This window comes from Rhamphochromis longiceps, linkage group LG2 (genome assembly GCF_057381845.1).
Source record: "Rhamphochromis longiceps isolate RC_006_pf linkage group LG2, R_longiceps_female_GT1.1, whole genome shotgun sequence".
Taxonomy (NCBI): Eukaryota; Metazoa; Chordata; class Actinopteri; order Cichliformes; family Cichlidae; genus Rhamphochromis; species Rhamphochromis longiceps.
In genome coordinates, this window is record NC_140558.1 from 38,194,467 (window position 1) to 38,222,011 (window position 27,545).

General features: G+C 38.8%; 3 protein-coding genes across 5 annotated transcripts; 1 reads left to right on the plus strand and 2 right to left on the minus strand.

The window, feature by feature from the left end:
* Positions 1 to 836: 836 nt before the first annotated feature.
* On the minus strand, positions 837 to 11,175 carry gdpd2 (glycerophosphodiester phosphodiesterase domain containing 2). Its single transcript, XM_085382839.1, has 16 exons — positions 11,015 to 11,175; positions 7,345 to 7,564; positions 6,543 to 6,646; positions 6,279 to 6,372; positions 6,099 to 6,158; positions 5,900 to 5,998; positions 5,710 to 5,800; positions 5,195 to 5,340; positions 4,657 to 4,739; positions 4,149 to 4,308; positions 3,832 to 4,041; positions 3,596 to 3,744; positions 2,020 to 2,167; positions 1,794 to 1,870; positions 1,677 to 1,705; positions 837 to 1,341 (listed from the first exon to the last, which is right to left on the minus strand). The coding sequence occupies exons 2-16, from the start codon at positions 7,432 to 7,434 to the stop codon at positions 1,289 to 1,291; spliced, it is 1,593 nt and encodes a 530-aa protein (XP_085238965.1). The 5' UTR covers positions 7,435 to 7,564; positions 11,015 to 11,175; the 3' UTR covers positions 837 to 1,288.
* Positions 11,176 to 15,874: 4,699 nt separating this feature from the next.
* Positions 15,875 to 23,156, plus strand: pdzd11 (PDZ domain containing 11). 3 transcript variants are annotated; one of them, XM_085427433.1, is made up of 6 exons: positions 15,875 to 15,983; positions 16,640 to 16,737; positions 18,674 to 18,814; positions 18,926 to 19,024; positions 21,474 to 21,561; positions 22,139 to 23,156. In XM_085427433.1, exons 2-6 carry the CDS (start codon positions 16,645 to 16,647, stop codon positions 22,171 to 22,173), a joined length of 456 nt encoding a protein of 151 aa, XP_085283559.1. In that variant the 5' UTR covers positions 15,875 to 15,983; positions 16,640 to 16,644; the 3' UTR covers positions 22,174 to 23,156. The 3 variants fall into 3 exon arrangements, with proteins under 3 accessions (XP_085283559.1, XP_085283570.1, XP_085283580.1); XM_085427444.1 differs by having other exon boundaries at positions 21,501 to 21,561; XM_085427454.1 differs by lacking the exons at positions 21,474 to 21,561; positions 22,139 to 23,156 and adding an exon at positions 20,265 to 21,462.
* A 301-nt stretch (positions 23,157 to 23,457) lies between these two features.
* On the minus strand, positions 23,458 to 27,190 carry stard14 (START domain containing 14). The gene is made up of 6 exons (XM_085427420.1): positions 26,807 to 27,190; positions 26,539 to 26,686; positions 26,057 to 26,160; positions 25,727 to 25,844; positions 25,580 to 25,632; positions 23,458 to 24,720 (listed from the first exon to the last, which is right to left on the minus strand). The coding sequence occupies exons 1-6, from the start codon at positions 26,978 to 26,980 to the stop codon at positions 24,514 to 24,516; spliced, it is 804 nt and encodes a 267-aa protein (XP_085283546.1). The 5' UTR covers positions 26,981 to 27,190; the 3' UTR covers positions 23,458 to 24,513.
* Between the last annotated feature and the right edge of the window lie 355 nt (positions 27,191 to 27,545).

Consider the following 27,545-nt stretch of genomic DNA (forward strand, 5'->3'; position numbering starts at 1 on the left):
TATCGGTCTCTTGCAGCATGGTTGGAAACGTTAGAGATGGGTTCATTCGGCAGCTCTCTTAAGTTCCCGTCGCAGCATTTCAGTCAGGTTTAGGTTCGAACTTTAACTGGGCCTCTGAAACACTTTTGCTTTTCTTTTTCAGATATTCTGTTGTAGATTTGCTGCTATGCTTGTGATCATTACCCTGTTGTGTGACCCAGTTTTGGCCCAGCTTTAGCTGTCAGACACATTGATGTATATAGGAATTTATGGTCCACTCAATGACTACAAGGAGCTCAGGTCTTGGGCTACAAAATAAACCCAAATTATCACCTCTCCGCCACCGTGCTTGACAGTTGGTATGAGGTGTACGCTGGTTTTCATCAAACATGGACCTGTGTGCATTGTGGCCAATCATCTCCACTTTGGCCTGATCTGTCCAAAGGTGATTTCTCGCAGTGTCTTTTGTTTTTTTAGATGCAAATTTACAGATCTAAGTCCTGCTAACATGTTCTTTGTACATAATCAAGTCTTTCCCGTGCCAGCCCTTGCAAACAAGCCATACTTGTTCATTACTGTCACAAACTTTAACATTTAACATGCTAACTGAGGCCTGTAAAGTCTGAGATGGAGCTGGTATGAAGCACCTCCGTTATATAAACAGTTCATTCTTAATGCTCCAGCCACAACTATCTGTGTCCAACTTTAACAGCTTTTCTAATGTGCTGATTTTATTAAATATAAATCACAGTTGTTAAAACGATTTTTTCGATATGTCACCTGTTTATTCAAAATTAAAATTTTACCTTCGTGTTCAGTAGATGCGGAAATAAAGCGACACAAGTTACCATAAAAAATATAGTTTTATTAACGTTGGCTCAGATTACAAATGTTTATTTAATGCAGTAGTTTGTTTTTTTTTTACTCATTGGATACAAATCAATGTAATAAAATGCAAAAGGTAATTCAGATCTACACACCATGTCATATAGTTTCATCAAACTGTCAGTAGTAGCAAAAGAACAAACAAGTATTTAAAAAAAACCAACGAAAGATAAACCTGTGTAACTAGTTTTCTCTCTCATTGTCAAACACACACACCCCCACACACCAAAACTGTGTATACTGGCATCATACTGATATGTAAAAAAAACAACAACAACATTATGGCCTGCATAATTTTATAAAACAGTGCGTGTCAGTTCACATTAACTTGCTGTCCTCCCGATTTAGGTCCAAACCCCGGTGTTAGTGCAGAAAAGGCTGCGATTGTGAGCTTCAAGACTGAAACATCTGCAGCTGAAGGCTGTCAGGGTAGCCTGGTGAGGAAGACTTCCAGCTCATTGTCATTGCTCGGTCCATCTGTCACAACAAACAAGGGATACATTATTATGTGATCTGTTAACTGTTATAAAATAGAACATTCAAGCTGTCAGGTTATGAAAATAACTTTTTTTTAGCTATCATGTGATATACTTTCTATTTGCTTTTGATGGTTTTATAATGGTGCTTTCCTTTGTGTTTCACTTTCAGCAAAACCATGCCAGGGATTTTTTTTTACATTCTATCTTCTGTTGCAAATGTTTGTTTTATAGGTTTGCCAATAAAGGGGAAGATAACCAGTGATCATCATTTTATTTTTTAAACTTAAATTTCAAATATTCAATGGCAAAAAACCCATGATATTGATACAGTACCTGCATTATGGCAAAGACTGTGTTTTGTCCTATGTGGAAGAGAGACATTGGTTAGTCAGCTTGTTAACTTTCCTCCTCATTTTTATACAAATTTGTAGACTAAACCTCTGTTCTTACCAGTGAAAGAGTGCCATCATCACAAGAGCAGATGATATATCCACTAAAATCCATGTTATCAGGTATGTAGAGCGTGGCTGAAACACAAGCATGTTCAAAGTGTGTCACAAATCCTGGGAAACACTGCGACGAAGATGTGAGCGCCACATCCAAAATCTTGAAATGATAATATTTCTTGCATCATAATGAAATAAACAGTAAAACGCCCAGCTACTGCATTGCTCACCATGACCCAGTCAGGGCGCTCCATTTCTTTTAGGAGGTGGCAGGCGTTGGTAGTGACAGAGCTGGCTCCTGCACACCACAGCATAGAGAACAGCCAGCGCTCATTAACCACGTACAGGTTCACTGTAATGTTTCGTTTGCGAAGGTCGCTGTCAAATACGAAGACAAGCACATCGTTTAGACGTGAACAAGAAGAATTTTGAGAGATTACAGAGCACTTAAAAGAAGCACGGAGAAATATGTGAAACTGTAAGACGGGTATCGATTGCTATGCATGTGCATATTGGTAAATGCATGGATGAGGTAGGAAAGTTAACTCTTAAAGTCTCCGGAGATGACTGGAGAACTGCATGAAAAACATCCAACATCTCTCATAGATCATAAATAAAATCTGGTGGCTATATCTTAGGATTCCCATTTGATACTTGAGCTACTCAGTGATAGCTTAAGCCTTAATCTTTGGAGCAGTGCCATCCTGGAAAAGTCCACTTCTACCCAGAATGCTTCAGCAGAGGATAAAAGTGATTACTCATTGACCCTTCCTTGTAAAAGTCTTTTGATGTATGACAAATGTGCACTTCTCAATATGGTGAAGCATGATTCATTTAACTGTATCGCTAATACCTGTCAACCAAAACCAATTAAATGCTTCGGTGACCATTTATCTTTGTGATTAGAGGTTTAAGCTCTGCAAACCTGCTGTAACATCACTCCCTTTGTAATTACAAACAGGCTGTTTTTGCAGAAACAGTCTGAACACGTCCTGCACAGGCGTTCTCAGTCACCTCTGACTCCTTGTATGTCAAACTAATGCCCAATCATTATATGCCACTCTTGCTCTCTTGTTACATAATCATATTTAAATGGGACTGCTCAGCATCTTTAGACATGATTGAATGTTAACTGTTACAATGCAGTGCACCCATGTGGAGGCACCCCCATTCACTGTGCTTCTCTGCTTATTTATTCAGCTTTCTCAAAACTCTTTAGATGAGTGCATACATGAGCGTAGACTGTGCATCAAATATGCAGAAAACTTTCCTATGTTTTTTTATGTATATATATATTTTTTGACACATGAAATGACAAAATGTGGTTGAGTGCAAGGATAAGGATAATGAGTTATGTACGCCCAGTCTGCACATTACAAATCCCTGATGACCCCTAATAAGTCACACATATTTGAGTAGTACTTATGCATTAATTGTGCCACCCAGGAATAGTTTTATTTTGCGAGACATGTAGCAAGGCCACGCCACGGTGAGTTTGTTTTGCACTCAGTGAAGCGCTTCAGCGACTTCTTAAAACATGTTGCTACACTGCATTTCATTCTTTAGGCCCCCTCCCTTTTATTTCCTATGGTTCTTTTGCTAAGCCATTGAACAGAACACCTGGGTTGGGACATTATTTGAATCTTGTATCCTCGAGGCCAATCCTACGCCCCTATATTGAGTGTCAGAGCTGTGTCTCAGCATGCTACACGCAGCTTTAATTAACACACTGCTGTGCATGGCCCCTGGCACCAACATGTACTGTAGATAATATTGAGATTTCTTACCCACCTATTTATTTCTTACCTGATGTTTTTCATTTTTATTTCGCTGTATTTCACATTTAGGTGGCTCCCGTTATTTTTTTCCAAATCCGTTTCATTTTCATAAACCTGGATAAAGTCTGGGGCCTGCTTCTTTACAACTTCTCGTTCTTTAGAAGGAAGCCAAAGAATCTATGAAAAGGAGAAAGAAAACTCTTAAAAATATGCTTGATTGTGAAATGCTTGAATCCCACAATTGATACAAGTGAGTAGACTTACCAGACTTTGAGGAATGCCAAACTCTAAGGTGATATTTACTGTGTCATTTGTGTCAATTTCTTCTGTTTCTTTATTTTTCAGGTCAAATATCACTGAGGTATTGTGCTGTGTCGCAAATTCAAGAAGGTCTAGCAAGGAGGGTATGACCTGTGTCCTGGCTGTTTCTTTCTCCTCTTCTGAGAGCAGGGACACTGTGCTGTAAGGATCATTCTGCAAAGCCAGATAATTTCACATGTTTCTTTAGTCTGACACATGATAATACATAAACCTCTGCGGGCAAATGTGCGCTCACGCATAAACCAAAGCACAATTACTACCTTGAGGAACTGTTCTCCTGCGTTTAGAGTCCGTAATTGTTTGAAGGTTAGGTCAGTGCTCTTATTGAATGAGGAGCCGTTAAACTTGTCTTTAACATTTGTCGTTCTCAGCAAGAAGTCAGGTCCATGGTCATGCATCAAGAAAGGTTTTCTATCTCGACTAAATTTAAGCAAGAGTTAAACAAATTTTAGTATCTGTGAAGTCAAAATAATCAGTTTTTCATATTTATCAGTGAAGACAACAATAATAATGATGAAAATAATGTTCTAAAAATGTAATAATTAGTTAGTTATGTTTCCCAAGAACCAAACAGCATGCTTATAAAGATCACTGCTACATTTGAGGTGATTAGTAGAATGACATGCCCCCACTTGCAGGACTGTAATCCACGGTGATACATTTGTCTCATATTTGTGCGCATGAAAAACCGAACTAAAAGCAAAAACACATTCCTCTTTCAAGAAAGCAACTGTGAGTCCTCCTAAGCGTAAATCATTTTCATTGTACCTGAGCTGCACGTCCGTTTCAAAGGCTATCACGCCGCACTTGAGGCTTCTGTTGAACGACATGATGGTGTTCTCTGGGGCCAGCTGAACACAGGGAGGACAGATGGGTGAGACACACTGATGTGCTTAAGTGCCCTTCCTACCCCAAAGCGGTGTGAGCACAGACAACCCCCGTATGCAGTGTTAAATGGAGCTTATTATTGACCCAGCAGCAAAGCAAACTAACAAGGGCACAGTAGCGTGGCATATGAGGACGTCACATGACTGGACCTTTGCTCACACCTGAGCCAGGGACAGTCTACTTTTTTATATTTGACAATATATGAAAATGGATTGTGCTTATAATATTAGCATTAAATATTTCTCAAAGAACTGAACTGCGTTTTTAAACGTTCTTTAAACTTGTTTTAATCAACTGAAAAACTTGAACATGACTGCAATCTGTCAACAATAGCAGCTCTATCCAAAGGTGTAATGTCATCACTCTATAATTATAATGTTTATTTGCAGGGTGGTGCCAAGTAAAACAGGACACTCACCATCGGCGCGCCTCTGTGGCCGATAAGTTTTGGTTTTTCAGGTAGTTCCTGCACTTCTATTAGACAAGGAGAGTGGATGAGCAGGGGACACAGGAAGATGGCTGCTGAGACCACTAGAAACATCCCTGCAATGACCATCTTAGATCCTGGAATAAACACAAATCAGACAATAATCTTTAAATATTTAAAATGCTCCAAGCGTGAATTTGTAAAGAAGCCCTTTTTATTTATTTCCCCCCTGCAGGAATTGACTTTTATTATATTTAAATATATAGATTTATAAATGTATATTTATACATTTGTATATCTTTCTTGTGTATTGAACTAATGCTCATCATGCAGAATCAGTTTTCCAGTGACTGCCAGATGAACCTCAGCTTCAAAGTTCACCAGTACATTTGTTTCCAGTGTTAGCCCTGTAATTAGGTTTGATACAATAGTGTGTATATAAAAGGATTATGTAATTGCCTTTGAATCGTGTCTGTGTGTATGCCGAAACTAGGTCTGACACATACGTGTTTTGGCCAAGTGGAAGCGATGAAAGACAAACGGGCTTAGCAGAGTCAACGCTCCAACAGCACCAAACTGCAGGAAGGGAGCCGTGGCCTGCCAAGAGGTTGACACAGACATCAAACACATGTGATATTCCACTTAGAGCCATTTAAAAAAAAAAAAAACTAAAAAGTTTCTGTACTCTAACTCTACCTGGAGTAGAGTAAGAACTGTTGGCCATTCTTCCCTCCCCTTTATGCTTACTCCTGAAGCCAAAGCTGTGATGAATATTACACAAAAACAGAAAATGATCTGTGCAGGAAAAAGGGGGGAAAAAAAGCAGAAAGCAAATATAACATTAGACGATTTTAATAAAACTATAGACTGGACAGGTAAATGTTTGCATGCTTACCTTATGAAGCCAGTGTAAGTGGAGTTGCTCCTCTAAGGCAACTTGGATCAAGGCAAAGAGCTGTAATCATCGGAGAACATTTTAAAAATGGCGGCTTCTCATTCTTAGGTTTAATGATCTTTGAATGTGGAGCAAGATTTGGTTCCCCTGTGTGGTAAACAGACAAAACTGTATTCTTACCAGCAGCAGGATACAGTAGCTGGCCAGCACTGCAGAAATGATCACCACTACCAGGAAGTAGTTTACCCATGTCTTCAGTGTCCTGAATATTACCCTGATAAGGGTGAAGCACATAGATAAAAGAATGAAGGACATCAACAAAGACAAATAAATATTCAGTGTGTGTGTGTCTGTGTGTGTGTGTGTGTGTGTGTGTGTGTGTGTGTGTGTGTGTGTGTGTGTGTGTGTGTGTGTGTGTGTGTGTGTGTGTGTGTGATCACTCACTCATTAACATTCTGTTGGTCATTAGAGATGGCAAAACAAATATACAACCAGCACAGGGAAAGCAGAGACATCAAAGTGACAACTAAGAGCGACAACCATCTGCACTGAAATGAAAAGGAGGAAAATTGATTACATTTTTGTAGCCTTAAAAAAATTGTGTAGTTGTCCAGAGAGCTATCCCCGTGCGTGTCGATGTGTGCACAAATTCCAATAGAAGCTCAAAGTGAGACCAATGGAACAAATCCAACATTTTTTCATAATTGGTTGAGTGCTTTGCCCGCACTGTGTCGTGAGAACTCGGCGCAAACAACCCCAGCGCCCCCACCACCGCCTCCCAACCACCACCATCGCCACCAACAGCACACCTCAAGTGTCATTTCCCTCACAGATTTACAGAGCTCCTGCATCCTCCTATTCCCTTTCATATAAGTACATAGCTTGTTAGGGCCTGTGAGTTTGTTTGTTTCTCTTGGCACATAAATGAATTTTTTTTAATGCAATCACCACGTCGGTTATTGTGTTTATATTTCCTAACAATTTGTCAATGACTGTTTTGCAATAAAAGTATCAGGTTCACAAAGCAACAGTTCATAAAGCAGCATTTTATATTTCGGATTTCAGTCAGGCAAAAATTTTAATCCCGGATTACTGGGATTTATAAAGGTTATGCTGAATGGAAATAAACCAAACCAAAAAACCCTAAAAAATCAAATAAAACATGGTTATTTAAACATTACACACTCCTGTAGAGAGATAAAGAAAAACTGACTTATCATAAGAAGAAAACAGACATTAAAACTACCTTTCTCCTTTGACTACTTGACTCCGTCCAGCGGCAGCTATAAAAGCCCCTGCTGAAGAACAGGCAGCACAAACAGACTTGAGACAACATTTCTCCTTCTCATCCACAAGCGTAGGAAATGCAGATCTGGTTTTGTGCTGTGTGGACACTGAAGAAGCTAATGCTTTTCTCTGGATGCAGTGACGAACTTTGGGCTGATTGATCTCACCAATCCTGTGTGCTGGAGGGGAAAGAAAAAGACGACTGTGACAGAAAGCAAATGAGGGGGTGATGGGCAAACTTTCTTTGGGGTATTAAGGCAATCCCTGCTCAATAACCCCCCACCCTCCACCACCCCCTACTCCCACCCCTCAATAGAGCCTGTGTCTAAAATAGCAACTGGCTGCATTTACAATGGCCAACACCACGGGGTATTGAAAGTGGTGCACAGACCAGCCTGAGAGTGAAGTCAGACCATTGGACACAGTGACAGGCACAGCCATGCGCAGAGAGCGGGTGGAGGAAATAAAGTGAAGACGACAAATAGTTTACAAATGGAAAGAATGAAAAAGAAAACGACATAAACTATGACAGAAATGAAAATGGTTTCGATTGCCAGACACTTTTCCATTGACATGAAGTAAACTGTGAACGGGTCACAGCAAGATTGTTGTCAACGTGTTGGGGCTTATCATTCTACAGTTGTGTCAGGCTTTGGTCCCCTTCCTTGAAAGACATGGGAATTTACACACAATGTCACCCACTGAAATGCTGAACAATAAAGGTTTCTATTGTGCACAGCCAACTTTTCCTTGTTGAACTAGATCCCTGGAGTTTTGCCAAATATCTCTTCACCTGAATTGTTCATCTTGTTTTTACAAACAGGTACCAGATGACAAACACGTTCAAGGTGAGGGCACAATAAACTTTGAGTAGTAAAAATGAAACCTAAAAATTACTTATCACTCTTAATTATTCTGTAAAAGTAAATAGCACAGTGCAATCAGCATTAGGACGCAGTTGCCAACAAGAGCCTGTTTGGACAGGTCCACAGGTCTAATTGTGACATGGAAATGTAAGAAGGCTTGTTTCACTCCACAGACGCTTGCTTTACCAGGAAGTTATGAGCTAAATATTGAGCAATAACCGTAATATGTGACCAACCATGGCATCAGTTTGTGACAAGGTAACTAAAGAAACATAAAGGTCACTGAAAGTCACGGCTGAGTTAAAACATTGTCCTTTTCACGTCCCTGCCTAATATAGTAACTGGAAGCTATCGCTGTTTATCTTATGGTATTTTAATTGCTGCTCTAAACCTTATACTAAGCCCCACTTCAGAGTACAAGGAAATCCTCTCATAGTGGATAAACCCCAAGAAATCCACAGCACACACTGCCACCTGTATTGTTTGGAAGATTTAATGATATCAGTCAGACACACCTTTCCAATTTGTTTAACCAACGTTTACACTGTTATAATGTAAACTGTAATTAGGCACACGAATGATGTGAGCATGCTCCATTAATAAAAAACTGATGAGGGGTGAAATTTTCAGGTAATTGTTTACCCTGAAAAGGATAAGCGGTAGCGAATGGATGGATGGATGGATGTTTATAAAGATTTTTTTTTAACCCCACTAGATACAGATTAAGAAGAATATTAAAGAAACAAAGACTTACTGCTTTCACACTCTCACTATCTATGAGCTGGCTCATCTTTCACGTAGGTTTTATTTCCTTTTTGGACAAAGATTTGTGCACTTCTTTACTGGGCTTCCATTATTAGTTATGCCATCAAGCTTGTCCTGCGCCCTTCATCATTTCTATTTCGATTTATATCCAGGAAAAAAGGCTAATGATGCAATTTTTATTAAGTCTGATTTATAAGCTCTCAGCAACCCAGTTCAACAGTAACGCAACCCAGGAACCAAATTTTGGCAGAAGTTATGAATAAGACGCATATAGATTTAAACATAGGTCAGCCAGTTGTGCAATCTTGAACTGCTCAAAAACAAGAACACTTGAAAAATGTTCAAACTGATTTTCATTTGGTTTCCACTGACATCATTTTGTTTTCAGCTTGAATATTTCATTCATCAGATTTGATGTGTGATTTTAATGCCCCCTTAATTATATATTTTTCTATCTCCTTTTAGTCTTGCGTTTTCATTTTATTACTCGCATCTTGGAAAAAGTGCTGTTTAAAATGCTTTGATATTATTTGATATTTCCCATGTCTCTCACACAGTATGGGAATAATGTTGGATGGTCCCAACTGTTCCGTTCATCTTGCTGGTTTTCAGTGTTCTTCACTGTGAAGTGTCACAATCATAGACTGTGTATTATTATTTTTGGCTGACGTTAAGTCTGACAGATAAGCAAATAACAAACCTGACAATTGCCAAAGAGGGAATCAAATAAATACTAGAAATAGAATCAGAAATCACAGGGGAATACACGGATGACATGATGAGAAAAGAAGGCTGATGCGGGAGAGACAGGTGACGGCAATCAGACAATCAGGACGGGGAAGTGAAACTCAAAAATTAGAGATACTGGCAAAGGAGCGCAGTAACAGATAACTGAGGAAACAGCACAAAACAGTAAAATCCACAAAAACTAATCTAGGATTACAATATAGTACACACACACAAACTAAAGCATGACTCACAATGGTGCGGGGAGAAAACAGACAACCAAAGCTCCTCAGAGGAACAACAGGGGAAACCGAGGATAAAGGGATAGGGGAATATGCTGACAAAAAGACTGAACAATAAACCCCGGAAAGACAAACTCAGACTTCATTATATCAGCTGAGTGCTCACAAACTAAAACAAGACAAAAGAGTCAGGTGCATGCCACTACACAAGGAGAAATCTATGTTTGTGGTGGCTTAATGAAACTGTAGAACTGATGCTAAGTCAATGATTTCAAGATGACTCAACAGGGGAAATGATTTAGCTTGAGTCTGTGTGGTCCACGGGGCTTTGTTCATAACCTTTGTCATCCTTTGAATCCGGAGGGGAAAACAATTATATATTCAATCACTTTCCTGCGCACTGATTTACACGAATAAGGCGCTTGTTGTTTTTAAAACATCTATCTATCAGGACACTAATTTAAAATGATGCAAAATTAGATCTGATCCTATTACCCTGCTGTTGTCTCCATGTAAATATTCTTCCAAAATTAACCTAGATATCAACGAGTTATACACCTGTCCATGAAGGTTTGGGTGGATGCTGACAGAAGTGCTTGACCATGCGTCCTATTGAACACATGCCTATTTCGTGTTCAACATCTTCTGGATTGATGGAATAAACAGTTTGTATAAATCCAAGTTCACAGATCTGTAGTGATAGTATGTAGTCAGAAGTTGTGTGAACCACTGTAGTTACATTTGCACTGCATCTTGTGCTCGCTTGGATCTGTAGCGCTTGCTCACATTTGCCAGCGCTTTACTCCAGCAGCTTATTGCATTCTGTACACAACACTTCTGAACACTAGAAAGTTTGCATAATACATACCATGTAACCTGTGCAGGTAATGTCTTATATATTTCTCAGATCGGAGAAGTGTGCGCGCAAATTTAATTTTAAAACGTTGTTCGGAATAAAGACCAGTCTCTCTGTCTGTCTGCCGCAATGAAACCCATGGGTAAGCTTCCCGACAAATTAAAAACGACTCACCAGTCAATCTAGGTCATGGAGATCTTCGCACGCCGCGAACTGGCAAAGACGCACCGGTCTTGGAAAAGACCCTCTGTCGCCACCCTCTCTTTCCACCATCCCTTTTACTTGCCGTGAGTCTGTGGGCTGAATGTAAATGGGGTTCACGAATAGGGACGGGCAAGGGGTGTACCGTCAAAGTGAGGAAAGATAGTGTGAGAGAATACCTGTACAGCGATTTGGCGTCCGCGCCGCGTGTGGCCACGCCTCATCCAGTTTCTGATTATGATTTTTCTAGGTACCCAGAAAAAAAAAGAAAAAAAAAAAGATAATACTAACCGACATAATATATTTAAATAGTCCTCAGATAATTATGAATATATGTGAATTACCTTTTGTGTTTCATCATCTGCTCCTATTGTAAACGAGGCTATTTCCAGTAAACTCACTGCTGTACCTGAAGCAGCCCGGAGCTTCCTCACATACAGGTGACAAGTGGCTTTAGATTGTTTTTTATGATAATGTCGTTACTTTTATATGGGCCTAATCGACAAATCTTATAAAGGGGTAAAATAAGTATCTAGTTGGTCAGCTGCAACATCATCTTTATTTATGTATGGATGCATCAGCAGTTTCTGTATAATGCGCAGATATACAAGATCCATGCGTGATTCTGAAAGAGGCTATCTGATGCCAGATTATTTTCGATTCTTCTTATCTATTCATCAACACGCTCTAGTTTCTGAGTCAATGAGTGAGTTATTGCCATTTGTCAGAATCAGTGGACTGTACTTAAAATGGCATGTGTGACATTTTGAATGCTTGCTGTACCAGACTCTCTAAGGATTCCCTGCTATGTCCAGCTGAATAGTGTTCAGATGCTGATTTCAAGAACACATGCCCCCCCCCTCCCCCCCTTTTTTTAAAGAAAAAAATTGTTTGAATGTAATAAAAAGAAGAACATTTGCATTTTTACTGCATAAACTCACACAGAACAGAAAGATATGCGAGTTCAACTGTCAGTAAAAAAGGGGAAAGCTGAAACGACACATAACTGGGTTCAGTATGTAGTAAGGGCATCATGCTGTGCAAGTTTGCCCATAGATTCTCACCACCTCATACATAATGCTCTCACTTACGTTCTAACAGAAGAAGAACCATCCTCTTCATTCATGTGCATCTTTCTATATATCTTTCTTTCATCAACCACACTCCTACATGTGTTCATCCTTCCTCCTCCTTATTGTCCCTGTAAAATATTTAACTGGGTGAGCGCGTACGTGTCAAGCTCAATAAATATGTTTTACCTGATGTTTATACCTGCGAAATAACTGGACGGCATGTGGGTGATGTGGGAAATTCCACCCCTCCTCATGGTAGTTTTACCTGGAACACAAACATATGAGTTTAGCAGACTTTACTCCTGTTGTGGAAAAATAATCTGTTGTTACACTATCTCTTACCGTACATTACTAAATCTCCATTTGCACTATTTGCCTATTTGCACTACTCTGCCTGGTTTACACCCAATGTCATTTACCCATTATATTGTATATTGTATAGCTTTCTTGTTATATGTAAAATTGTATTGTATTTATTTAAATTTTTACTTTTTAATTATTTTACCTGCATTTTTTAATCACTCTTATATTTAAATGTTCATTTGCTATTTTATCTAGGGATTGAGAGTAACGTAGTTTCTATTCTCTGTATGTCCTGTACATGTGGCAGAATTGACAATAAAGTTGACTTTGACTTTGACTTTGACTTTGATAAAATCGCGGTTGAAAGCAAAGCCTGTAGAAAAGGAGCAACACAGCATGAACAGTATTCATTCCAGCTCTGATACAAAATATGTGCACCTTGTGTACTTGGGTGTAGATACAGTGTTTCTGTGAGGCCGTATGCTGTCATGACCTCTTGTGCTACCTTACCGATCAGCTGATCATGCTTCTTTTTGTATCTTTTCATGGATACCCTTGGTACAAGAAAGCTGCTTTAATATGAGCATGAAACTGGAAACATTACAATGACCACTCCTTATCCATGTCGTTTGTGTACAGCTTGGCAGATTTTTTATGATTTGATGGAATATTCTGCACCTCACGACTTACGCAACAAACTAATTCTAATATAATTTTGGAGAATATAACAATTTATCTTATAAAAAAGATTTTATTTAAATATTTTTAAAGACAAAATCAAATTGTAGACACATGTGCCATTAAGAATGATTCATGTGCTTTTAGTTGTGCAAGAGTAACAAAATCCTGTCAACTATGATGTACTGTTTTGACAACTTCAACGATCATTTGAGAATTAGTCAAACTGAAAAAACCTGTACTGGATCAGTATTTCTACATCCTGGTGTACCTTTTCTTAAGTGAAAATCAGAATAGCTGAGTTTTACAGCAGTGTTAGAACGAAGTCACGCAGGCATAATGTACTCTGATGGTAAATGGAAAGGACACCCCTCACTGTAACTTGTAAGGTTTTACACATTTGGGCATAAAATTTAAATGTGTGGTCTTTAGTTTGTCCTAAAATTAGATAAGCATAACCTCAGATAATCAACAAAACGTGACGTTTACTCTGTGTTATCACTTATTTAACAAAAACTTGGTCAAAATGCAAGAAGCAGCGTGTGAAAAACTCAGCATGCCCTAACTGCTTTCACAGGAATCAAGACTTAAAATAGCTGCCAGGTGCTGCTAATCAAACGCACTTGATTTATTGATCTTCGTAAAAATCAAAGCATCTCTATAAAACTGAGGTTTTGGCAGTTTGCTGGTATGGAGCCTCCAGGTGTGTGTTAACACAATGTCAAGATGAAAAGACATCAGTGACGATCTTGCAAAGGAAATTCCTGCTCAGTCTGGGAACGGTTACGAGGTCATTTTCAAATAATTTGAAGCCCATCATTCTATAGTGAGAAAGATTATTCAGGGGTGAAAAACATTCTAGACGGCTGCTAATCGTCCCAGGACTTGACGTCTGACTAATTCCACCTGAAATCCAGACAGTGCGGTACTCAGAAACTGTAATAAAACCTGGACGCTATAGGCCTCAGTAAGCAAGGTAAGCAAGGATTATTTTTTGGGGGGGATCTCCAGGAGAAAGTCTCTTCATTCTACAAAAACCAAAAACCTAAAACATGGTTGCAGGGCTCAAGTTCTCAAATTTGCATTTGATGAAACCACATGGCTTCTTGAACAATGTCCTTTGAAGAGATGAGACCAAAGAGATGCTTAGCTATAATCCTCAGCACCACTTTTGTGTGTGGACCTCGTACTTAGTTTTTCACGCACTGCTTCTACACATTGGTTTAGTTCTCTCTTAAATAAACAATGACACACTATAACAGATCCTTTGTTGTTGCTCATCTCCCATTGTATTTACCTAATCTGAAGACCTTGGTAGGAATGATTTTGATTATGTCCTGATATATAAAAGTTTAGAATTGACAGAAGGTGGAGTTTCTTTTTTCTTTTTCTTTTTTACTATGACTTTATTTAATGTTACTTTGGTTATAATAGTACTCAAGCAATGCTCCAGCAGCAATGGAACTCTTGAAAGCGGTTTCGGTATGCTGACATATTTAAAAGACAAAAAAGAAAAGAACAAAAAAAAACTTGCCATAGTTTTGTTTATCTATCTTGCAAAGTTTCTGTGTTTTCATTCCAATCTGTCAACACGTGTTTCATTTCATTTAATTGCAATGTCCAACTTGCAGAGACCTGAAGCCTTCTTAAACTGTCTCAGTGAACAGTAAACATTGTGCATGATTTACTATCGTCAAAGTCATGTCTGAGTGCTGAAACCATTGTTAATCTACAATAATAAAAAAATTGTTCATGCTTCACTATTTGACTGAAGATAATAAATGCAGTTACAGAGTATGCACTATAAAGCTTTAGCATAATGGAGCCCATATCACGCGTCAAGTTTCTGCAAAGCAGCTTCACACAAACTTTCACACAAAGTGGGTGCATTTCGCAACACACATTTTTCACTTGGTTTTTTTTTCTGCTCAAGTTAGAAAGAAATGCAAACATATGCAACTGTAGTCACAGTTCACATTTAGAATGTGTGTGATCTTAATTTCTGATTATTTTTTCCCCACATAAGATTATATGTAAGAATATGACTATCCAGACACGGGACACGGGGACATAAATGATGAGCAAACATAATAAATATGTCTGTGTAGGTTCTCAGTCATCCATGTCATGGCAGTCTTAAAAATTTGGCTGATAGGATCACTAGTAGGATCACTAGTAGGTCAACTACCCCCACAGGGTCAACCACCACTAGGGGTAAAATACCTGAGACTCTCCACCTTTTAGAACTGAAGAAGGCCCTTGGAGGAGAGGTGAAACTTCTTTTTTCAAGCTCTTAACACCACAATGAATACAGAAGTTTTTGCTGCAATGATAATTATGAAACTGCAAACTTTTTTTTGGTCAGACTGCAAGATATCACCGAGGTGTTTTACTTCCCGGTTGATTTTACAGCTAGCCGCCATTAAGATCTCCATCTGCAAGAGCTTTCAGGAGGTCAATATGCTGCAAAACGTGAGCACTTGTAGGATAAAATGTGAGAGTATGTAGATTTTCTTTTTTACCTTGTAATTTTTTTCACACACGTTTTTTAAAAAAAATTGCAATGGCAGTAAATATTACAAAAAAATTGTCAAGTAAATTTTTACTCATTATTCACTTTTTTTAAACTACTTACAACTTCAACTCTGTGATTAGGACCTCTGTAATCAGTGAATAAAACTGTTCAATTGCGCCCTCTCGAGTCACAAATACACGAATTCACGCGCTTTGACTTTTGTAGCTGTTCAAAAGTATTCGCGCGAATACTCCACAATGCTGTCGGACCTCTTGAAGTAACTACTCCACACCAGGAGGTGGCGATAACGCACTATAGCTGCCTGCAATTGCTTACAGCAACAAGTTCACACTGCTAGCCCTCTGACTGGCAGGTGAGATACATTCATGTTTTTCAATGCTAAATGATTCCAGTACCGTTATTTTAAAGTTCCTGTGATAATAATAACGCGTGTCAAAGCGCTTCCCGTTTAATAGAGCGGAGCGAGCTCGTTTACAGTTAAACAGTAAGCTAATCGTTGTGCTAGCTCGTGATGCGTTTGTATGTTATTGCTGTATGAAACTGTCCACTGTGAGATCATTTCACACGTTTATTTTATCTCGCTTCTTCCCCGTGATCCACATGCGTATTTTTTTAAAGGTATTTCTAAGTGTTAGCCATATAACGTCCCTATTCGGAATTGGTGGCTAACCTGTTACAGAGTTGTGAACGCAGCTGTGTTTTAGCTGATGTTTTGGTCTTCTCTGGTCTTTATGCCTTATCTAAAAATGATACATACAAAACCGGGTGTAATAATGTGGGTACATTAATGCCAAACCCCGGTGAATGAAGGCATTGCAGTCATGGAATAGGGACTGACATATTGACTTGAAGTTACGTGTCCGAAACCACAACACAATAGATACACCTGAGCCCTTTAAATCAGCGGTCTGGATTTCAGGGATTTCCCTTTAATTTGTATCAAGCAGTCCAGTGCATCCGTAGTTCATAACAATGAACTGCTATTCTCTTCTCGGTGGGGAATTTTAGCAACCATGGACCAGAAAATTCCCTACGACGATTACCAGCTGCCAGTGGTATTCCTGCCTTCTTATGAGAACCCACCTGCATGGATACCTCCACAGGAGGTATGGCAGATATTAATCCAACTAACCTTTGTGCTTAAATCATGTGCTAAACATTGTGTACCTTATTATATAGTGTATATTTTTATTTTATTTTATTTATGTATTCAACTTTAGTTACGATTTATAAGTTGTGCTTTATTTTTTGGCTGCTCTTACAGTGCCGAAAATTGTATTTGCCCCCTTACTGATTTCTGACTTTAGACCTGTTGAATCAAGAAATCACTTAAATAGAAGCCATCTGACAAAGAGAAGTGGGCCTAACGATCTTAACTAAAAAGCAAAAAGTCAAAAAGTCATCATCTAAAGAAGCTCAAGAAGAGATGAAAAACAAAATAATTGACATTGATCAGTCTGGAAAGAGGTACAAAGCCATTTTAAGGTTCTGGTACTCCAGTGTACCACGGTGAGAATTATCGACAAATGGGAGAAGGCATGCAACTGTGGTGAACCTTCTGAGGAGGGGCTGACCAAGAGTGCACTGATGGCTCATCCAAGAGGTCACAAAAGAACCCAGAACAACATTTAAAAGACTGCAGGCCTCACTTGGCTCAGTTAAGGTCAAAGGTCACGATTAAACAATAAGAAAGGAGAAAACCACTGCTGACTAAAAAGAACACAAAGGCTTGTTTCACATTTGCCATAAAATATTCTTCATGATCCCCAAGACTTTTGGGAAAATGTTGTATGGGCTAATGAGACAAAAACGGAACTTTTTGGAAGGTTTGTCTCTTTACATCTGTCATAAACTAGCAAATCATTTCATAAAAAGCACATCATACCAACAGTCAAACATAGTGGTGGTAGTGTAAATGTCTGAGGCTGCTTTGCTGCTTCAGGAGCTAAACGATGTACTGTAATTGATAGAACCATGAATTCTTCTCTCCACCAGAGAACCCTGAGAGAATGAACAGCCATTAGTCTGTGTACCTGCTAGAGCAAACTTGGGTTATTTAGTAAGATGATGAAACACTCCAGTAAGTCTAATTCTGAGTGGTCCACAAAGAGTGCAAGAGTGAGTCAAAGTTCCTTTACAGTAATGTGAAAGACCCATTGCCAGTTATCATAAACACTTAATTGCACTTCTTGCTGCCAGGGGTGGCACAACCAGTTATTGGGTTTAGGAGGTATCTACTTTTTCACACAGGGCCTTTTTGATATATGACATCATAATCAGATATGCATTTTGTGCTTGGGTTATCTTTCAGTAGCTGTTGCATGTTAAAAATTGTTTCATGTTCTAAAATATGAAGGTGTCACAATTATGGGGGGAAAAAGAAATCAGGAAGTGGCAAATACTTTTTCACAGCGCTGTACCTAAAATATCTACTGGTAATTTTACTGAATACTATTAAGTTTATCTGAGAGTCACAAAGATTCTTGGAGTTTTTTTTCTTGCTACTGCTTTTTGTAGCTTTTAATGGCATCTTCCAGGCCAAGGAATGGGGCTGCCCAATGTAATGTGATAGGTGGTCACATACAGGTTGTAACCTGCAGGTGCATGCACAGTCCTTGTGTCTCCTTGAGGCTTTTCTGTCTGTCATGGTTTCGTAGTTGGCGCCTTTAACTTCTTTTTTTCAGTTAGTGTTTGGGTTTCAGTGAGTTCATGAAGCCTGTCTTATATGCGTTTGGAAATCTGACAAGCAAAGAGGTGTTGGCGCCTGACTGCAAAGGTCAGGACTGTGCAATACCATTAAATGTGCTACAGAAAGCAAATGGGTGGATATTTTTTGTGAATGTTTTTATTTAGATTTTATTATCCCAAAGGAAATACCTTTTTTGTTGTTGTTGTTGCTGATCTGCTTATTTTCCAAACAGGTCATGCTGAATATGTTGAATATGATGCTTGACTCTTATCACATTGTTTTTAAGGCAGAAGAAGCAAACTTAAAGAAGCTAAATATTGCTGGCTGTTCTTCTTCTCTTGGTTCATTTTTAGCGGGTTCATCATCCTGACTATAACAATGAGCTCACACAGTTTCTGCCTCGCACCATTGTGTTGAAGAAGCCTCCAGGAGCGCAGCTGGGCTTCAATATCCGTGGTGGGAAAGCTTCACAGTTAGGGATCTTTATATCCAAGGTGCGTGCACAGCCCTGGTTATTAATGTGGGGTTGTTTTTTTTCTTGCTGTGCTGCTGACTATTTGTTTGCCTATTTTTAATCAATTTAAATCATTTCTGTGTGCTGGCAGGTGGTCCCAGATTCAGACGCCCACAGAGCAGGGCTACAGGAGGGAGACCAGGTTCTTTCAGTGAATGATGTTGATTTCCAAGACATAGAGCACTCAAGAGTAAGTCGAGGCTGAATTTCAAACAGGCTTTATTCAACACATTGTCTCCAGCACACACTTACATATTGAAATCTACTCTATTCATAAATCTGATTTAGTTTAGGTGTATTTCTATTCATGTATGTACAAGAATAACAAATAGCTTCACATACTATGCTGTGCTCTTTAATCTTCAATATAGTCAGAACATATTCAAGGCGGGGTTGCTCAAGTAAACCTATAATGGTGATCACGATAATAATTTTTTGTGTCAATATCAAGCTCACTATTACAAAAAGTAAGTCAACTTTAATTTGGGGGAGTGCGGTATAGGATAATCTAGACATATTGTTTTATTTGTATTTCAAAATTTCAAGAGTTGAAAAAAACTGATACCTATACCCGGGAAAATACTTGATATTGGATACCCTTTTATATACTGTGGGTGAGATTTTTACCCTATTCTGCAACAACAAGAGTATCAGCAATGAGGTAAATTATTAAATTAAATCTAAGTTAGATTTAAAAATATAAGTATTTGAGACAACATTTAAAGATTTTATTCATTTTATTCATTTTTAATTTGATTTCAGAAATATCCCTACACCCTCATTGTTATTTGGTTGAATGTCTCTTAGCAAGTTGCACCTCAACCAGATGCTTTTTATTATTCTTGGATTATTAGTTACACACTCATTCACACATTGTGGCTATACTTGTAAAACAAACTTAACCCTGTCATGAATGTGGTCCTGTTCTTGAATTATTCTGACGGGATATTTGACCACTGTTCTTGGCGGAATTGGAGTTCATTTTTACCATTAAAAATTACCATGACATTTATACTCACAATGAGCATTATATACAAGTGCATCTCAAAACATTTGAATATTACAAAAAAAAAGTTCATTTGTTTTTGTACCTTCATTCAAAAAATGATGGATTATAACTCATGAAAATCAGAAGTCCACTATCTCAAATTAGTAGAATATTTCAGATCAAAAAAGGATTTGGAATCTTACTATGTCCAGTTTCTGAAAAGTGTGTTCACCTATTCTTTCAGTACTTGGACAATGCTCTGTTTCCATGATTTACTACATCAGTGCAGTGTGACATGGAGGTGATCAGTTTGTGGCACTGCGGAGGTGTTACTGAAGCCCCTGGTTGGCCTGATGGTGTCCTTCAGCTCGTCTGTGTTTTTGTGTTGGGTGTTTGTTATCTTCCTTTTGACAGTATGCCATTGATTCTCTGTGGGATTCAGGTCAGGCGAGACGGCTGGTTATTCAAGCACAGCAATAACATGGTGAGCAAACCATTTGGTAGTTTTGGCATCGTGGGCAGGTGTTAAGTCCTGCTGTAAAAGGAAATTGGCATCTCCATGAATCTTGCCGGCAGTTGGAAGCATCAAGTGCTCTAAAATGTCTTCTTTCAGAGTCTAGGAACTTGATTTCGAAATGAAACAAAAAAAATTTCATGTGAAAAACTTCGAACTAAGCTTTGAACTGATGTCAAAGCTGCTCCTGATGCACTGACACCAGCCTCAGTCCACTCCTTGTGAAGGTCTCCCACCTTCTGGGATGGAGTTATCCTGACAGTCCTCTCAAAGCTGCGGCCATCCCTGCTTGTGGATACTTTCCCACCATGTCATATTTTTTTTTCCCCAGCCAGGTTTCCATTGATATGCTTTGACACAGCACCGACCAGCCAGTCTTTTCAGCACTGGCCTTCTGTGGTTTGCCCTCGTCATGGAAGGCTGTCAGTCAGCAGACTTCCCCGTGATTGTGGTTGCATGAACTGAACGAGATCAAGAAATGCACCTTATTTGTACTATTTGAACCATAATTTGTTCAAACTGAAATTGAAATATTGTTGTAGTTTGAGATGGTGGATTTCTGATTTTCATGAGCTGTAAAGCCATAATGATCAAAATCAAAACAAAAGAGGCTTGAAACTTTTTTTCCTGCATATTTTTTTTCAAGCATGAATGACTTTCTAGAAGAGAATTCAAGTGTAAGCCATTCTGGCCATAATCAAACCGCTGTGAGAATGATGACGCACTAGATGCACCATAATTGTTTTGTGTTCTGTTTTGTTTGTTTAAAATCAGCAATGCTTGAGGAGATGTACATTTTGCTTTTATTTTGAAAAATTCAGTTCCTGTTGCAGCATGTAAATATTTGGACATAATGTGTAAATATTAGCTTTAAAAAAAAAAAAAAATTTGACATGCAAATGCATGTTGTAGCATTAATGTGCAAATACAGAAAGCATCTACTCACAGATGATTTCTGTATTTGGAAACTTGTCAGGAGGACAGGTTTTTGCTTGTCCTCCTGATCTATCTGCTCTTCCAGTGAAACAGCAGATCTCATACTAAAAAAACGCAAGATTAGGTGGAGCCAAATGTTGCAGTTTTCTTTTTGTTCCATATCTTGTTCATCACAACATTGCATTATATTTTCTGTTTAAGATCATGGATAATGTTTGTCTTCTTCAGGCTGTAGAGATTCTGAAAACTGCGCGAGAAATCCTGATGAGGGTTCGCTTCTTTCCCTACAGTAAGCGTTGGTTTACTCGATTGTATCAGGAGCATGCTGACAACCTAAAAAACCATTTATGTCAACATGTGTTTTTATCTTAACTGTTAAGATGTTTTAGAGAGATGAAGTAAGAAAGAAAAAAAATGTTTTCCTGCAGAATTTGTGTTCATGGGTAGAGATCTTGTAAGATATTATTTTAAGACAGATCTACACTTAATGTCCTTAAATGTCTGAGTCTTGTTTTGCTGTTAGGTTAAGTAAAAGAAATGCTCAGAAGAAACTGTTGTGCTCACTTTGGCTTTGAAAGCAGGTTTTAGTCTGTGCCTTTTACTATTCCTCAGTGTGCTAATACAGCATGAGTTATATATTTAAAACATGCTGAATTTTGCAAGAATTTGAGCATTGTCAGTATGCCATCGTGCCATCGTGCCCACATAATAATAAGATTATCATCTGGCTTATCTGAGTGCAAAAACAAAAGACAATAAAAACTTTAAAGCAGTAAAAACTTTGAGCTATGTCATACTGATACAGAAATGTATAACAGTGCCCATGTCAGTACTCTAATGGTGTCCTTTGTGTGTTGTTTTATCAGACTACCAACGGCAGAAGGAGAGGACCGTACACTAGATGGCAGCAGAGAGAGAGACAAAGACAGAAGGATACTTTACTGCACTTCACTAACATCCTCCCACACACTCTGGCCTCCATTCTGTCTCAGCTCAAAGATGACTAATGCATGACTAACAATCTCATTCAGTCTTTCATGTAAGGAAAATATACATGACGTTAAAGACTGAGTTTCATAGATACTCCTTTCTGCATGCTTCACATGATGAACTCTACTTCGATTGAACATATGGTTAGGAAGTTGTTTCTATGCAGAGCTTTTTTTAAGACTATAAACTAGATTTTACACTATAAATTATAGAACAGATAAATAATAAATATTTTCTAGTCAAGCAAAGGATTTAAAGATGACCTTTCCCATGTTTCCTCAAGCCCTGTTATGATATTTCTGCAGATGTTTGCATATGTGTGGACTAAACCACCATCACTTGATATGAGTTATGGTCACCCGACCTCTGTTGAATTTATGAATATATTGCACAATGCTGTTTTTTCATATTTAGTAAAGATTTGTAATTGTGTACGAAATGCTAAGTGATGTAAATATACATTTCAGTCACTGCTACTGAGGGCTTTGGTACTTCTATGTTCCATGCACGAGTTTTACATAAACTGCGCCTGAGCTGATTTAATGCTGTTGCATAAACTATGTGTCTGAGGTGCCAAATGGTTTACGAGCATGGCTTGTAACGTGCTATTAAAGTGCATAACATTTATCGTAGCGTAGTGGTAAAGCTTGTAATGGGGTGTTATCTGTGAGGAGGCACCAATGTTTGCAGGTTTAATTCAAACCAAAGACAGTCTGGTGCTTTCATAATTTTGGCCTGCATGGTTCAAGATGTGCATAGTCAGTAAAATCTGCAGATCCAACCTCTGGCTGCAAATTAAATCTGCATACAATGGAACATTCATAGAAAACAGTTGAATACCTCTGGATCTTAGTGCATTATGCATTCATACAATAAACTGTACGTTAATAGCTACCAGTTTCATCGAGGTATTGTCTTTATTTCTGCACACTGATCATTTTTATGTAAAAAATTTGTTTGAATGGGTTCAGTATTTGCATTTTTTTTTTATAGAGGTTACGATTACAAAAATCAAGCTCGACTCCTTGACCTTTTCTAGTGTTTGGCTCTGTGCACTTGAAGAACTGGAACCAAAGCTAGAGAAGGACCGGTTTGTTCTGGTGCAAGTAGCAAAACTTGTTTCATCCTTGAAGTCAGTTTCTCTTGAAACTGATTGACTGCATTCCTTTTATTTGACAATTACAATGAGTACAAAAGCTTGTTAACCTTAAGGTTTATTTGAAAAAGAAAACAGAAAAGAAGGAATGCCTTGTAACATTGTTATCATTAAATAGTTTAATATGAAAAAAAAGTCAACCTACAGGGGCTTCATCCCAGGCCATTACTTCATCAATTTACATCAACTTGAAATAAATAAATAAAAAAGCCTTTATGGTCATTCCAATCCTTCAGGTCAACTGATATTCAACTAACAAAATACAATAATTCTGTGTGTATTGTGACTTGGCAATACAACCTAACTGGGAGTTCACTTCAGTGCCTTCCTTGTGGACCAATGAAACTCTACCATTTGTAATAATTTACAATGCAAACACCTTGGTTGCACAACGTCTGAGTAAAGGCAACACACCTTCAAAAAGAGCCTTCCTAATTACAAACCTAAAGACAACCTGCCCCACAAGTTGCTACCTGTACATTATGCTGTGAACATATTAACAAAACCGTGTTTAAGTATAAATTATCACAACGTTACCATCGTTCTGTGTCGACTACAACCCCAAATGAAGATAAAGTGAGCTGAAACAGTTTCAGCTGTTTTCAGACCCGATTCCTTTGCAATATTCTGAAGAGACGTTAGTGTCACAATTCTCCACAGGTGTTTGCCAACTTTCTAATCTTATTTCTATTCACAGTCACTAATAATGACCTGCTAGAAGTCAAGTATATTTCCCTTTCTTCCACTTAAAATTTGTTCATGTAGCTGCAGCTAAAGATCGACTGTCTTTGGTCCAATTGTAAATGTAGTATTGCAAATGTGTCACATTCAAACCCCAAAACCTCTAACCCTGTACAGTGGAAGTTAGCTTAGCTCAACACAGACTGAGGTGATGGCAACTTGATCTGTGCTCATTTCCATCTTGTCAGACAGTTGTAAACACTTCATGCTCTTGCTCATCCTCGAAGGCACACCGATTTAGAACTGGAGGATCTTGGTTACATCACAGAGAGCCGGAGACCTCAAGTCCATCTACAGTCCACCTCTCAATCTCTCCGTCTTTGTCCACCTTTCCTCCCATCACTATCATTCAATTTAGCTGCTGTCCTCCCCTTCGTTAGCATCCAGCTTTGAGCTTTCATCCACATTTTCCAGTGAGTCTGCTCTCTGAATTGACAGCTCAGCGGGGTCCATCATGGGAAGGGTGTTCTGCTCTGGGTGCAGCCAGGGCTTCAAATCGGGGGAATTCTGACTTTTCCAGTTTGAGTATTCCTGTCCCGCCTTGTGCACACTCTTCATTACCTAAAAAGAGAAGCGATGATGCAATTGTTAAAGGACTGCTGCACTCCTCCATTCTCAGTCAACAAAGCTGAAGATAAAGATGGTCATAAAACACTGCGTGGTAGATTACATGGCAAGTAATCTAGTTCTTCAAACAAAACTGAGTATGTAGAGAGAAGGTTTAAATTTTGTTTGCCTATGTAGGTTTTTAAATGGATACACTTCTAAAGTCTTTTAAATAAGGTGTTTTGAACGCCTGGTTTTATAATGGTTGTATGCATTTTTTAGACATCGGTAGATTTGATGGTGTAAAGCAATTTAAGTTGTTCTTTTACCCATTTCCAGTCAGATTTATGTGACCTGGAGATACCATATGAAATACTTTCTTGCTGTTGTTCTTGTCTCATTGATAGTTTCTCTCTCTCTCTCTCACACACACACACACACACACACACACACACACACACACACACACACACACACACACACACACACATGTGGATACACTTTGGTCTAAATAGTTTTAATCTACGGAAAATATGAAACTTGGGTTCTTCCAGGAGGGTGACTGACAGCTTAAGCTGAGATTCTACTTTGTCAGCAGCCTTGTCAGGACAGGCCCTTAAATTGTTTCTATGGTTACCATTGTCACTTAAGACACGTGAAACTTTTCCCCTCCCTTATGAGTGTGCACATGTACACACACACACACCCCTCTTGCACGTTTAAAAACCCTTGTGAAAACACACCTAGACTGTCACAGATGCCGATACTGTGCTTATGGATTTAACCATATCACTTACAGCTCTGATGTTTACTACAGGTGAACAAATGTTTAGCAGGAAATGGTCTGTGGAAGTGGTTGTGAATCATTACATACCTTAGGAGCAAGAACTTGGGATGCTTTGTTCACCACCCACTTTGGGAGAGAGCCTAGAAGACACACATTCATCGTAAGAACGCTGCAGAAATGAATCAAGAACTCTAAGTTTGAATGGAACAAAGTAATTGTTGCATATAGTTTTACCTTTGGGGTCTGCTTGTGAAAGATATGTAAAAATGCAACTATTTGGTCCCGTGGCCTTGATATAATACCCCGTCTGGATGGAAACGGCTCTTACGAGGTTGCTGCGAGGAGGGAATTTCTATAATTCAAGGAAAACATTTGCAGAATAATAAGGAACACTATACATTTTTATGGTACTTCTGCACAATGTGACAATGGATAAGGCTAGCTTTAAAAACAATAAATCAGTGCACACATAACAGGACAAAGAGGTGTCAAAGACATGTACAAACAGTATGTGTAGAGGCAATGGTTGCTATGTATCTTGAGTGGATGTAGGAGGTGGCGTACCGGGTGTTTGACTGAGAAGTTAACCATGATGTACTCGTCATCTGTGACCTGCCACGAGCGCAGTGTCACAACATCTCTGTTCTTTAATGGAATTGGACAACGCCCTGCAGAAGGCCAAAATAATTAATAAATAAATAAATAAATAAATAAATAAATAAATAAATAAATAAATAAATAAAGTTATACTTTGGCAAGCTTTCTCTGTTAGTTCAGTATTTAGGCTCAACAAGTTTGCCCTTATTATGGCAATAAATACACTGGTGTAACAAGAGGCCATAGATGAGATGAGTCTTCATAGATGAGAGCTGAATCAAGTATATACACACACACACACACACACACACACACACACACACACACACACACACACACACACACTTGTAGTTATTGTATCAGCAAACACAAGATCTCACATCTAATCAGGCCCACACCAAACCACAAACACACACAGAGCATTGCAAGTGATAAGAGTGCTCACTCACATGAGTAGTAGCCCACATCAGCATTAGCAGAGAGCCGGGCAATGTCAAAACTCTCCTGCATAGTTACATCCCACTTCTTGCGGTACCGGCTGTCGTGAAGGACGTCGAACATGGTAGCAGCTGACACATCATTAACTATCATTTTACACTGGGGGAAAACATACAGATGGTTACAGGACACCACCCACATAGCACGACAGCCTAATAAAACTGATTTATTTTTCAAACGGTATAATAGTTTTTAGATTTGGTGCTAAAGCAAACTCACCTTCATCTTGTGGACTTTAGGTACGTGATTTCCTTTATTCACAGCGCGCACCTCGATCCACACTTGCATCCCATTGTTGTCATACTTATTTTGCCAGTTGTCGGTTGCTAAACACTGTTTTTTGAAGTCAACAAAGACCGCCTCATCGGGTAAAATATTCGAAACCCGAGACATATTCGTCTGTTTTAAAAGAAGCCTTTCTTCTTAAAGAGGAAAAAGAAAAATAATATCCTTCAATCTGATCGCCCCCAGAAAAGTTCAGTCTCTCTGTGCTTTTCCACGGACGAGATTTAAAGCTTCTGCCGACGTGGTGCCCTCGGTGAGAGAGATATATGTCTGCTGATCACCTGTCCAGTTGAGCAAGATTTTTGTGTTGAATTCCTGAGCCATTCCTTCAAACACCTCTCCCGCTGACGTAGAGGTTACTTCCTGAAACCAGGTGTGCGTAAAGGGAAAAAAAAGGTGTGCCCCGCCCTCAGCTGTCAGTGCAGCTACTATAGGTCGAAACTTTAACTAAACTTAAAAAGTATTTTTAGAAAAGAGCAGCCTTACTGGGTGTTATTCTGAGTAAGTATTAACAATACAAACAGGGGTGCACTCACAGTACTCTGCGCATTGTGGGCGGATCAGGGGAGTGGGTAGGTGAGAATTGCTCAGCGTCGATCCATTCTGAGTATCATCACGACTGTGAAAACTAAACAAAAGCACACCTCTAGTAAACTATGAGTGGAATGTTTAA

Excerpts from the sequence above, each read along its gene's own strand:
- gdpd2 (XM_085382839.1), bottom strand. The coding sequence starts at position 7,434 with ATGTTGTCTCAAGTCTGTTTGTGCTGCCTGTTCTTCAGCAGGGGCTTT. Across the intron at positions 6,647-7,344 it reads CAAGTAGTCAAAGGAGAAAG|TGCAGATGGTTGTCGCTCTT; the intron begins GTAGTTTTAATG and ends TTTTCATTTCAG. Across the intron at positions 2,168-3,595 it reads ATAAAAATGAAAAACATCAG|CGACCTTCGCAAACGAAACA; the intron begins GTAAGAAATAAA and ends CGTATTTGACAG.
- stard14 (XM_085427420.1), bottom strand. The coding sequence starts at position 26,980 with ATGTCTCGGGTTTCGAATATTTTACCCGATGAGGCGGTCTTTGTTGAC. Across the intron at positions 26,161-26,538 it reads TGATGTGGGCTACTACTCAT|GGCGTTGTCCAATTCCATTA; the intron begins GTGAGTGAGCAC and ends GGCCTTCTGCAG. Across the intron at positions 24,721-25,579 it reads CCCAAGTTCTTGCTCCTAAG|GTAATGAAGAGTGTGCACAA; the intron begins GTATGTAATGAT and ends TTCTCTTTTTAG.
- pdzd11 (XM_085427433.1), top strand. The coding sequence starts at position 16,645 with ATGGACCAGAAAATTCCCTACGACGATTACCAGCTGCCAGTGGTATTC. Across the intron at positions 19,025-21,473 it reads AAGACATAGAGCACTCAAGA|ATCATGGATAATGTTTGTCT; the intron begins GTAAGTCGAGGC and ends TTTCTGTTTAAG. Across the intron at positions 21,562-22,138 it reads GGTTCGCTTCTTTCCCTACA|ACTACCAACGGCAGAAGGAG; the intron begins GTAAGCGTTGGT and ends TTGTTTTATCAG.